The sequence below is a fragment of the Kogia breviceps genome, chromosome 1, assembly GCF_026419965.1.
Source record: "Kogia breviceps isolate mKogBre1 chromosome 1, mKogBre1 haplotype 1, whole genome shotgun sequence".
Lineage (NCBI taxonomy): Eukaryota > Metazoa > Chordata > Mammalia > Artiodactyla > Physeteridae > Kogia > Kogia breviceps.
This window is the reverse complement of record NC_081310.1, coordinates 180,189,015-180,201,408: the sequence shown is the minus strand read 5'-3', so window position 1 is coordinate 180,201,408 and position 12,394 is coordinate 180,189,015. Positions and strand designations below refer to the sequence as shown.

The window sequence follows — 12,394 nt, the reverse complement described above, 5'->3', positions numbered from 1 at the left end:
ATATACCATGGAATGGGGAGCTGGAGAGGCTGAGTCTCTAGGACCTACTGGAAGGAAGGAAGGGAGAGAGGAAGGAAGAATGGGATGCTGTTTAGGCCCACAGAGGAGCCTAAGAAGGGCTCTTGGAGTTCTCTTTCCATTTGTAGCCTTGGGTAGAGTCTCCATCCCTTTTCTGTAGAATGGAAGAGAGGTGGGTTAGGTTAGATTAGATTAGCACTGTGCCTGAGCATCACCTGGGACAGACCCTAGATGTTATAACACTAGCATTGATTTATTGAGCACTTACTATGTTATTACTTTTACAGTATTAGCTCAATTAGTCATACACGTCACAACAGGATGTGGGTACTATTATTATCCCCATTTTACTGAGGAGGAAACTGAATCATGAAGAGATTAAATAACTTTGTCCAAGGTCAAACAGCTAGAAAGCAGCTGAGCACATATTCTGGCTTCTCTTTTTTTTTTTTTTTTAAAAAGGTGAAAGATTATTTATTGGAGCTCTTTTTTTTTTTTTTGGTGATACGCGGGCCTCTCACTGTCGTGGCCTCTCCCGTTGAGGAGCACAGGCTCCGGACACGCAGGCTCAGGGGCCACGGCTCACGGGCCCAGCCGCTCCACGGCATGCGGGATCTTCCTGGACCGGGGCACGAACCCGCATCCCCTGCATTGGCAGGCGGATTCTCAACCACTGCGCCACCAGGGAAGCCCTCTGGCTTCTCTTAACCACCACTTGCTCTACCACTTTTGCATCTGGGTAGCTGCAAATTGCCCTCATTAGAGTTTGGGAGCCTAAGGCTTAGACAGCTGTCTTTCATAACCTTAAAGACCAGGGCTCAATAAAGATTTATTTACAAAGCTGCTTATATGGAGGAAAAAGGCTTTCGACACAATTTGGGCTGGATTGGAATTGAGATAGCCACGGAGAAGGTCTGTTCTCAGATGTCTTGAGGAGGCAAGGCAGCAGCAGTTAGTTTAAGGAGTTAGGGGCTCCAGGCTGAGGCTTTCAGCTGCCTGGGATCGTGCTAGGTGCAACAACTCTTGTCACCCGTAGGTGATTTCCTTTTACCCTTTTGTAACACTGTCTTTTTGTATGAGTGTGTATACAGTGTTTATCTCTTGTTAGACTGCTTAGAAGAAAGCCAGGTTCCTCCCAGGAGTGGTGGCATTTTGGATCAAAGGGCACAGATGGATATGGGAACATATGTATATGTATAACTGATTCACTTTGTTGTAAGGCAGAAACTAACACACCATTGTAAAGCAATTATATTCCAATAAAGATGTTTAAAAAAAAAAAGCGGGGGGGGGCACAGATGGTTTGGTTTGCTTTTATTTAATGAGAACAGCTTTGTGTGTGTGTGGTCTGATTATGACAGTAATGTATAACCAAAGTTACTAATAGGTGGTTGGGTTGGGAGGAGTTGTGAGGGATACTTCACTTAATGTTCTTCAATGTTTTAATTTTTTATAATAAAATTTTAAAAATACATGTAATGTTTCTTGTAGCTTAGATAATATAGGTAAGGTACAAAGAAAGAAGTAAAAGTTGTCCATAATCTCATTTTCCAGAGGTTACCATTATCAATATTGAATGTATTTCCTTCCACACATTTTTATATGTGTATGCTTTTTCTTTTCCACAAATAGGATGATGGGCTGTTTTTCAATCTTTATATTACTTGGCAATGATTCAGTAAATAAATCTCTGAAAGCATCACTTTTAATGGCTTCGTCTTGTTTTATCATCAATATACCACATATTTAGCCAGTCCCCTACTCCTGAGTGTATGGGTTCCTCCATTTTTTGTTTTTTTAATGTTATTAAAAATACAGTAGAGAATATTTGTGGATCTTAATCCTTTGGGTGTATTTATTATTTGGTTCTTCTCAGATAAATTCTGAAAAGTGGAATTGCTGGGCATTTCTTCTCACTTTATTTTAGGGTTTTTGATGAATATTGCCTGATTAGAGCAGGAAAATGACTGCCATTTCTGACATGGAGTATTTGGCTGGGTTTTTCAGGACAGGAAGATGCCACCCAAGCGTATAACTAAGAGAAGGACACCCCCTGAAGATGCCCTCCCCAAAAGCAAGAAGGTGAAGGGTAAGTTGGCCTTGGCCTCTACTTCAGTATGGATGGCCTCTTGGCACCCCCAGGATCTGGAACTGGGCTCCTTTCTCCCTGAGATTTGAAGCTGAGGGGCCTGGAAGTCCAGGAACTCCACCCAGCTGGAGAGTCTCCCGTAGCTCACTGAATCCCACCCTCCGGGAATCATAAAGGGGCAGAGACTTGCCTGAAAGCACTCAGATACTGGCAAAAAACTAGACCCTAGGGCTTTGCCCCAGGCAGTAATGTATCATGGTTAAGACCATTGACCTCCAGACTGAGTTTAAGTCCTGGCTCTGCCACTTTCTAGCTACATGTAGCTTTGGGCAAATCACTAACCTCACTGAGCTTGGACTACTACCCCATTCATAAAATGGGCAACCTCTCTGGGCTGTCGTGAGGAAAATGAGATCATGTCCTGGTAGCACTGGAGGGAGGTGGCTGTGGTCTCCTCTCTCCTGGGACCCTGGAGGGAGTCAAGGAGGAGAGAGAGCCACCCCCAATCTGGGAGGGGGGAGTATGGACCCACACTCAGACACTGTCTGTCTTTTGCAGACCCTCGTAACCAGGCAGTGAGGGCCGGTGCCTCCCGCTGCGTTCCAGGTGCCCGCTCCTGCCAAGGTGCCTGTGGGCCGAGCCCTCCCGACCTGAAAACCCGACCAAGTGGCTGCTTGCCCAGCGCACCCTCTGTGCAGACCGCAGCAGTCCTGGCAGCTTGGCCACACCCCCAGGGGGAGGGGCTGGACGCCATTGGCTGTCCGGGGCCTCCGGCAGTCACCATTGGCCAGCAGATGGCCCTGTGCCGCACACCGGTTGGCGTGTTCCACTCTGCAAAAGCCCGTGCGGGCTCTTACTCCTACCCCTTCCTTTTCAGCTGCCTGTCTGTTCCCACATAGGAGCAGAGTGGGCTTCAGTGTACCTATGTCCAGGGGTTAAGTCACAGACTGAGGATGCACTGCAAACTCCACTAATTATTCTATGACCTTCTCTGAGACTCTGTTCCCTTCTCTATAAAGTGGGATCCTAAGAATGGAAGGTCTGTAGCATAATGTGAGGGGCTGCAAAGCAATCTAACACTAGTAAGCAGTCGGTAAAGGGGTAGACGTTATTATGCCCTGTTAGTATGGTTCCTGACCAAGAACAGCCTATCAGGAAAACTAGCTTGTGTCCCCACTGCTCTTTAACCCTCTCCACCAAGATTCATTTGCCGATATAGAGTGTCTCATTTCCATTTCCTTCCACTCACATTAATAATGTGCTCAGTTTTTAATCTGCACAAAAACCCTATGAGATAAGTACTTTTGTTATCCTCGTTTCACAGATGAGGAAACTTAGGCTTGGAGAGGTCAGTCTAATGGTCTGTGGCAGAGCAGAGGCTTGAACCCAGGTCTGTGTGATCCCAGAGACTGTGGAGTGACCTCTCCTCTCCCGTCATCCTACACACTCAGGGGCTGTCTTCTTCACCCCTCAGTCTCACATAGGTCCCACAACACAGAACCGGGTTTGGTGCTGACACTGGGCCAGGGCGACGTGGGCCAGCTGGGGCTGGGCGAGAATGTGATGGAGAGGAAGAAGCCAGCCCTGGTGCCCATTCCAGAGGACATCGTGCAGGCTGAGGCTGGGGGCATGCACACTGTGTGTCTAAGCAAAAGTGGCCAGGTAGGTTGGGGGTGGCACAGGATGGGACAGGGCCTGGGGTTAGTAGGGGGCTTGGGGAAGGAGCTTTCAACCACACGCATTACTTTGTGGAGATGGATCTGGCTAGACGAGCAGGGATTGGCCTAAACAAGAACGGACTGAGAGGCCAGGCCTTGCACTAACAGGGGCATCCTGGGCACAGGTCTACTCCTTCGGCTGCAATGATGAGGGTGCCCTGGGAAGGGACACATCAGTGGAGGGCTCAGAGATGGTCCCTGGGAAAGTGGAACTGCAAGAGAAGGTGATACAGGTGTCAGCAGGAGACAGTCACACAGCGGCCCTCACCGAGGATGGCCGTGTCTTCCTCTGGGGCTCCTTCCGGGTAAGACTGGGTCTGGAAGACGGCATGGGGGCTGGTGGGCAGAATTAACTGGTGAGGCCCCAAAGATAACCCATCACAAGGCCCCTGTTGTACTTACTGGTGGGGAAATCAAGGCCCTGGGCAGAGCTTGAGCCCAGACCCAGGTTTCTGGCTTCTTCATCCAGGCCTGTCCACACCACTGCTGTTCCCTGGACTCTGATGTTATGATGTGTGCGTCTTGGGAAAGGGGTGGGTCAAGGATGCCTTTGGGCTGAGGCTAAGCCAGGAAGCCTACTGACCCATCTCCCTGCCTTCAACCTTCCCCCTCCCCTTCCCAGCCCTTTTCCACACTTCTCAAGGGTTTGGGGCCACATCTCAGAACTTCCAGGACAGGAGAGTATGGTTTAAAAAGCAGATACAGCATTAAAATTGTTTTGGTACTTTAGTATTAGATTTATTTTGAAATGTCAAAAATAAAGGAATCTGATGTTTCCTCATTGGGGCTGATTTTAAATTTTTTTATTGATAATTTCAAACACATAAAAGTAATTAGAATACTAGAAGTAATCAGAATACTATATTGAACTCTATCTGCTTGCCCCAACAATTATCAGCTTATGACCAAACTTGTTTCATCTTCACTCCCTTCCGTTCCCCAGCTCCTTTGTTATTTTAATGCAAATCACAGACCACATATGATTTCATTCGTAAGTATTGCACTATGTGGCCTGGCTCCTGCCCACTTCTCCATCTCCATCTGGCACCAGTGCCCTTCACCAGACAGCTCTGTGGCTGACTGCAAAGCTGGATCTGGCTGGTATGAGGCAGGAAGAACTGACTGAAAACTCTTCCACCCCTCCCTTCCAGGACAATAATGGTGTGATAGGGCTCTTGGAGCCCATGAAAAAGAGCATGGTGCCTGTGCAGGTGCAGCTGACTATGCCCGTGGTGAAGGTGGCCTCAGGTGAGTCTGCAGGTACTCACTCTGGGCAGGAGTTGGAGAACCTTTTGGGGGTGCTGGCCCAGCCTCGGGCCTTACAGACAAGCCCTGCATCCCTTGCCTTCCTCTCACCCTCAGGAAACGACCACTTGGTGATGCTGACAGTTGATGGCGACCTCTATACTTTGGGCTGCGGGGAGCAGGGCCAACTGGGCCGCGTGCCTGAACTATTTGCTAATCGTGGTGGCCGGCAGGGCCTTGGTAGGTGGCTTAGGTCCCTCTGGCGGGGCAAGTTGGCAAGCTACCCCCGGTGAAGGTCAGAGGCAGAAGGGATTCTCTGTGTTCAGGCTTGCATCAGGTGGACCTGCGGTGGTAGTTAAGGAGTCCGATTCTAGAGCCAGAGTACCCCAGGTTTGAATCCTGGCTCTACCAGCTACTGGCTGCGGGCCCATGGACATAGTTTCCTCATCTCTAAACCCACCTACCTCTAAACCTACCTCACTGGTTGTTGTGAAGTTAAATGATTTTACATAAAAGACTGTCTGGCACATGTTAAGTTCCAGGTAAATGTTACCTGTATGGCTGTGGGGGTCTGAGTGAGGCACTTGGACTCTCCTGGCCTCAGTTTCCTCTTCTGTATAATAGGGACAAGAGTCCCTGCGTAGTCTCCCTGCGAGGGCTTTAGCCGTGAAGGAGAAACAGATAGGGCAGAGAGGAGAGGCCATGTGTGTCTGCCACTGACCCTGGCCTGCTCTCTGCCTGCAGAACGACTCCTGGTCCCCAAGTGTGTGATGCTGAAATCCAGGGGAAGCCGGGGCCATGTCAGATTCCAGGATGCCTTCTGTGGTGCCTACTTCACCTTTGCCATCTCCTCCGAGGGCCATGTATATGGCTTTGGCCTCTCCAACTACCATCAGCTAGGTGAGTCCCAAGCCCATCGTCCAGGGTTGCCCAGAGTGACCTGGGCTCCAGTCCTGCCTCCACCCCTCATTTGTTGTGCACCCTTGGTGGGGTCACCTAACCCCTCAGAGCCTCAGTTTTCTCATCTGTAAAATGAGAATACAAATACCCTGGTGTGGGGTGGGAGCCACACTGGGAGGAGAAGAAGAAGGCAGCTCTTTGGACACCCTCACCCCTGACAGCTCTGTCCTGGCCTCTTCCCCCAGGAACCCCAGGCACAGAATCTTGCTTTGTACCTCAGAACCTGACATCCTTCAAGAACTCCACGAAGTCCTGGGTGGGCTTCTCTGGTGGCCAGCACCATACAGTCTGCATGGATTCGGAAGGTAGGGCCTCCTGGTCCATCTCTGGGTTGGAGGTGGAGTGTTCCCTGGGCACAGGCCTGGTCACACTCTGGAGATGGCGGTGCTTGGAACCTGGGCCTGCTCCATGGACTGGGCTGGCTGTGGGTCCACGAGGGTCGCCCTGCCCCCAGCATCCTAACGTTCTTCCATGTGTGAGCTCAATGGGGGCCTGGGAGGGGTTCTCCCAGGCCTCCCCCAAAACTGAAAAGGACACTGCAGAACTCACCACCCTGGGAATGTTGTGAAGTTAAATGATTTTACATAAAAGACTGTCTGGCACATGTTAAGTTCCAGGTAAATGTGGGACCAGCTCCCACAGATAAAGGCGCTCACCGGCCTGCCCAGAGCATGCCTCTGCTACTCCTTGTCTCTCTCCCTCCTGCACAGGAAGAGCGTACAGCCTGGGCCGGGCTGAGTATGGGCGGCTGGGCCTTGGGGAAGGTGCCGAGGAGAAGAGCGTACCCACCCTCATCTCCAGGCTGCCCGCCGTCTCCTCTGTGGCTTGTGGGGCCTCTGTGGGGTATGCTGTGACCAAGGATGGTGAGTGGGGTCGCCCACAGTCGGTCTGGTTGGAATCTGGGGGTCGTGGTTCTTACCGAAGTGCCCAGTAGGCTCTGATGTCCACCGTCAGATGGAGCTGAGGTGTGGAGACACTGTTTGTGATGATGTTGCTTTTGGCTTGATTGTCAGAAGCTCTGGCTTTGATGACAAAATGGGTAAACACATTATTTTAATAGAGGTGATTTGTTCTGTAGAGGAGAAAACAGCAAAGGGAGACATATCACTGAGGCCCAGACAAGCAGTAGGGCTTGAACCCTTGTCTCCAGACTCCTAACTCAGGCTTCTCTTTACATTTTATACCATTGTGACTCTTTTTATTTACAATCTAGTAGGTGCCGGCTTCCCAGGGAGTTGTACTTAGAATTTTATTAGAGAAAGAAAGCTTGGTAGTTGGGGTCCTGGCAAGCATAGCAGAGGAGGGTGTGGACAAGTGGTCACCAAAGCCTGAGTGGAACAGCCATGGAGGCCTTGAGAAATCCAGCTGGCAGAGGTGCTTGACCTGGGATTATCTGGGAAGAGTTCCTGAGGAAGTGGGGCTTGTACTGCACCGTGAAGGTTCAGTCCTTTATGATAAGCAAAGGAGGGCATCCAGAGCAGTCTCAAAGGCAGGTGGTCCTGGGAATGGAGGTGATATAGGGGTTGGGGGAATGGCCAGTCATTGTCGGGCCTTGAATGCCACGCCTAGGAGCAGGGAGAAGTTTTTGGCAATGTGTAAGGACTGCGGTCTCTGGTGGACAAAGCTCTTCTTTGTCCATCTCTCCTTGCCTCCTCCCAGCTTCCCTGAATGCCCAGAGGCTGGGACATTGCCAGGCTGCCACAGGCCAAGGCCAAGATCCACCCTCATGTGCCAGGCTTCTCACACTACAGAAAGGTGGGGCTTGGGATCCTGGAGACAGCTGCCCGTATTTCTGCCCTTTGTAGGTCGTGTTTTTGCCTGGGGCATGGGCACCAACTACCAGCTGGGCACAGGACAGGACGAGGATGCCTGGAGCCCCGTGGAGATGACAGGCAAACAGTTGGAGAACCGTGTTGTCTTATCTGTGTCCAGCGGGGGCCAACACACAGTCTTACTAGTCAAGGACAAGGAACAGAGCTGATGAAGCCTCTGAGGGCCTGGTTTCCGGCCCCCCCCCACCTCCCTCCTGGAACAAGGAAGCCATGATGTCTACGTATTCCAGCAGGCCTCTTCCAGCTCCAAATACTCTGTCATCTCCTGCCTTTTTCCCATCAGCGGAACAGAATCCTTCTCTTTTTTTCCCCTCCTTTTCCGGGATCATCCTGGGACCTACAGGATGAGGGTGGGATAGATGGAAGAGGGGAGGGGGTTTTAATCAGAAGGAACATTGCTGACCCCAAAGCTATGTGGTTAGACCTTTCCTCCTCATTCCTACTTCCCGTGGTCCTGGCTGACCCTGGTTTTGCCTATCAAAAACCAAAACTTCCTCCCCTGCGTGTTTGGTGCCCATACTCTGAGAAGTCGGGGCTCCATCAAGTCCTGCTCTAGTCATGTGCCACTCTTCCTGTCCTTCACAACCCACAGAGAGACAAATGGTACAGTCCTGAGACCCAGCTGTCATGGACCTACGCCTGGGGAAACTGGAGAAGGGGCAGGGCTACCCAGCCATGGGCAACCCCAAGCCAAATATTTGGCCCTGAACAGGTGCCCATGGGGCAAAAAGAAAAACAGTGATCCTCCGCTTGACCAAGGAAAAAGCCAGTCAGCCTTTCTCCCAGAAGCACAAAGCATTCTGCCCTTCAGGCCTTGTCTGCCGAGTCTCAGCCATCCAACCTGCCTCACCTGCAGCCAAGGGCTTGAAGTCCAGAAAGGAAGCTATGCCTCCAGGGCAGGACCTCGGGGAGAGGGGAAGGAGGGCTTTATAAGCAAACTTACAGCAATATTGAGAGTGAAGGGAGGGCGGGGAAGAGGGTTGGAGGGGCAGAGACTGGTCCCCAGAAAGGGAAGCAGTAGCTTGTACAGTGGCTGAAAAAAATAGAGTATTGATTTTTTTTTAATGTAAAGTATTTTGGAGGGGAGAGTGAAATCTTTTAACACTTTGAATAAATTTAGAGTTTTATAAAACAGGCCACTTGTTTTCTACATGCTCTCTGCTTTTTTCAGGGAGCACCTGCTGTGTTAGGATGGGTGGAATAACCCCATGCCTGTAGCCCTGGTGAAGACTAGGACTTCAGTGATGTCAGGAGGTCCTGGTGTGTGCCAGTCAGCTGGGGTTTTTTTGTTTTTGTTTTTGTCTTTTGTATGGAACAGTGGCTGTTCTAGACAAATCCAAAAAAAAAGTGGATTGATTTTTGTTACGTATTTATGTTTCAGGAATCACTGGATTTAAAAAAAAATTATACTGTATATTATGTGAGACATGGGATGAATCTTTTAATATCCTAATCCCAAACCAAGATTTTTGAGTACATCTCTAGAAATACTTATACTAAGTTTAATGGTGTACTGTATCATTTCAAAAGCTAGTGTAACTGATTAAACATGATTAACTGCACAGTAACAACTTAATGCATAATGATGTAGATTTTCACAGGCATTTGAGCAACCAAATCATATAGAGCTGACCTGTCCAGTGTGGTGGTCAGTACCTACATGTGGCTATTTACATTTAATTTAAATTTGTAAAAATGTAAAATGAACTTCCTCGGTTGCACTAGCCACATTTCAAGTCCTCAGTAGTCAGAAGTGTCTAGCGCCTGTGGTTCTGGGCTATGCAAATACAGAAGTTTATAGAACATGTCCATAACTGCAAAAAGTTACAGTGGACAGTGCTGATATAGGAGGTTTGTATATTACAGCAGGAAAGTTTTACTAGCACCAGGAGGAATCTTCGATGTCAGTGACTCTTGGAAAAATGAATATGATGTAAAATAACTTAAAATGTATTCTGTGATTTTTTTTTTCCCTTGAATTTTTAGTTTTGATGCATGTACTATGCTGATTAGAAATTGACTTCTTAGAAGGGAAAAAAATCACAATTTTTTTTTTTTTTGCGGTACGCGGGCCTCTCACTGCTGTGGCCTCTCCCATTGCAGAGCACAGGCTCTGGACACGCAGGCTCAGCGGCCATGGCTCACGGGCCCAGCCGCTCCGCGGCATGTGGGATCTTCCCGGACCGGGGCATGAACCCACGTCCCCTGCATCAGCAGGTGGACTCTCAACCACTGCGCCACCAGGGAAGCCCCACACTTTTGTTTTTAGTATTTTTTTTGTGAAGAAACACTTGTGTGTCTGCTCTTCCCACCCCTACTCCCCCCAAAAAAGTCCAGTTGGATTAGATTTACTGAAGTTTTCCCTTTTGACAATATAGCAGGTTGAAAGTGCCCTATCCTTAATAACAGCTCTTGTGGATTGGGACTTAAAGGGGCCAGGCATTGTGCTGAGCACTTTGCATACAATAATCGCTCATATGATCGCCTTGTGAAGTGGGAATTGCTGTCCCTCAGGAAAAACTTCCTGAGAGTTCAAGTGCCTAGCTTGAGGCCAAGCTACCAAGTGGCACAGACTAGGCTAGAATTTAAATCAGCCTCTACCCGAGCCCAGAACCTCAGTTTCTTTTCCTTGTATTGAACATAAGAGATACAAAGCTCTCTGTAGGTGCTTTACATATGTTACAACAGTTTCAGGCACATAGCAAAGGCCCCACAAGCCTTTGCTGTAATGACCGTTGAACATTTTAAAGTTCCCCGTAGTTAATAATTGCCTTGTTTTTCACATGCTTAGTTTTTTGGTGTAAGTATCATTTATTTGGTGTTCATATCTCTATCAGAAGTGTAAATCTCCTTTTCTGTGTTCAAACACATCAGGTATTCTCAATTTTACCTTTTCTCCCATCCTCCAACCTGAATTGGTTACCCCCAAACAAATGTAATCACCCCATATGGCTCAGCTATAAATAATATTTGCAAAGTCATAATAATGTAAATGTTCAGTGTTTTGACAAATTATAATCAGAAGATGGAGGATTGTGTATGTATGAGGGGCAGTCCCTAAAATATCTTGAAACTACAAATGAATAGAAAGTATACTACTTAGAAATACACAGATTTTAGGGAAAAGATTTGGAAGTGGTTGCCTCAAGGGACTGGAAGTTGGGAATAGGGATAGATGGGGTAAGGGACAGCTGTTTATCATTTGACATAAATTCAATTTTTTTTTTCAGTGCCTACCATATCCCAGACATGGTTGTGGGAATTTGATTAGAAAGCGTGAACAAGGAATCCTGTCTGATAAAGCTTACATTCTAAATTAAAAATAAACATTTAAAAATCTCCCATAAGTAAAAAAAATTTTTTTAATGTTAAGCAAAGAGCACAGCACAGGGGCTGGCAAATAGTACTAAATAAAAGAGATACCAGTTACAATTCGAAGGCCTCTGCCACGTTGGAGAACTTACTGGAAGCCAGGCATTAGGGCAAGTGCTTTCCCGACTTCTCATTTAATCCTCACAACAAACATGGTATGAGGTAAGCACTGTTATTATCCACGTTAGTCTCAGAGAGTTTAAATAACCTGCGAAAATAATTAGTGAGGGGGGCTGGGATTTGGGCTCTGTTCAAATCTATAGCCAAAGCACCCAACCACTACACTACTATGGCAGTGAATAGGATAAAGCTGGAATTTGGCAACCTGTGGTTGGATCCAAGACTTTAGACTCATGAGTTTGGGGCCCAACATCCCAAGTTTGGAGTGTATAAGCTGGTAAGGAAGGGCCGAAGTGGCCTATACCAGCCCAGAGGGAGCCCCGGAAATGGATCCTCAGGTACCTGCGATGACCTTCACTGTGGGAGATGACAATTACCACCTTACAGAAGCTTCACATTCCGAGAAATGGGTATTAAACTGAGGCTAAAGCCTGGGACACTCCCAGATTAGGAGTTGAATTGTCAGGATTATCTAGAAATCGTGTTAACTTGAGGGCCTTCTATAGCAGGTCACTGTTCTGGGACAAATTAGAACTGGCAGTTTGGATTAGTGTAGGGGATGTGGACGCAAGAAAGTGACAAGACTTGGGGATTGATTTAACTGGTTGAGAAGACAGGGTTACCCCAATTTACACTCACTTTAACTCTACCCTCCCCGCACCCCGGGGCTATACACGGGAATGATGAAAGAATCCCATTGCAGCGTCAACAGAAATGTCTTGCAAACTGGGAAATGCGGGGTGAAGGGGTGGCTGGGGCGGGCCAGTCGGTAATTTGCCTGACGTCACACAGAGTGGGACTGAATCGTCCAGGTTCCCAAAGGGGATCTTTCACTTGTTAAAAAAAAAAGTGCTTATACTTGCAATTTTTTACAACGAGCGTAAAATTACTTCTGTAATTTTATATGTACGTGTGTGTTTAAATAAAATCAGAAAGAAACCCGAGAAAGCCCGTCACCCGCGCCACCCACCGTCCAACGCCGGGTAGCGTCTGCCCCGCCCCATCTCGCAGGCTCCAGTCTTGAGACCCGCCCACAGGGA

General features: G+C 48.3%; 1 protein-coding gene across 6 annotated transcripts in view; it reads left to right on the top strand.

The window, feature by feature from the left end:
* Positions 1 to 8,994, top strand: part of RCC1 (regulator of chromosome condensation 1) — a 31,314-nt gene extending 22,320 nt beyond the window's left edge. For 3 of the 6 annotated variants that reach the window (XM_067013613.1, XM_067013608.1, XM_059036473.2), the window contains 10 exons: positions 2,026 to 2,107; positions 2,666 to 2,731; positions 3,582 to 3,769; positions 3,951 to 4,130; positions 4,977 to 5,073; positions 5,188 to 5,310; positions 5,815 to 5,970; positions 6,216 to 6,335; positions 6,741 to 6,893; positions 7,836 to 8,994. In XM_067013613.1, the coding sequence (XP_066869714.1) occupies positions 2,026 to 2,107; positions 2,666 to 2,731; positions 3,582 to 3,769; positions 3,951 to 4,130; positions 4,977 to 5,073; positions 5,188 to 5,310; positions 5,815 to 5,970; positions 6,216 to 6,335; positions 6,741 to 6,893; positions 7,836 to 8,011 (1,341 nt within the window). In that variant the 3' untranslated portion in view covers positions 8,012 to 8,994. The remainder of the gene's footprint in view (positions 1 to 2,025; positions 2,108 to 2,665; positions 2,732 to 3,581; positions 3,770 to 3,950; positions 4,131 to 4,976; positions 5,074 to 5,187; positions 5,311 to 5,814; positions 5,971 to 6,215; positions 6,336 to 6,740; positions 6,894 to 7,835) is intronic. The other 3 variants (XM_067013632.1, XM_067013628.1, XM_059036487.2) reach the window with 1 other exon arrangement.
* Positions 8,995 to 12,394: the final 3,400 nt, after the last annotated feature.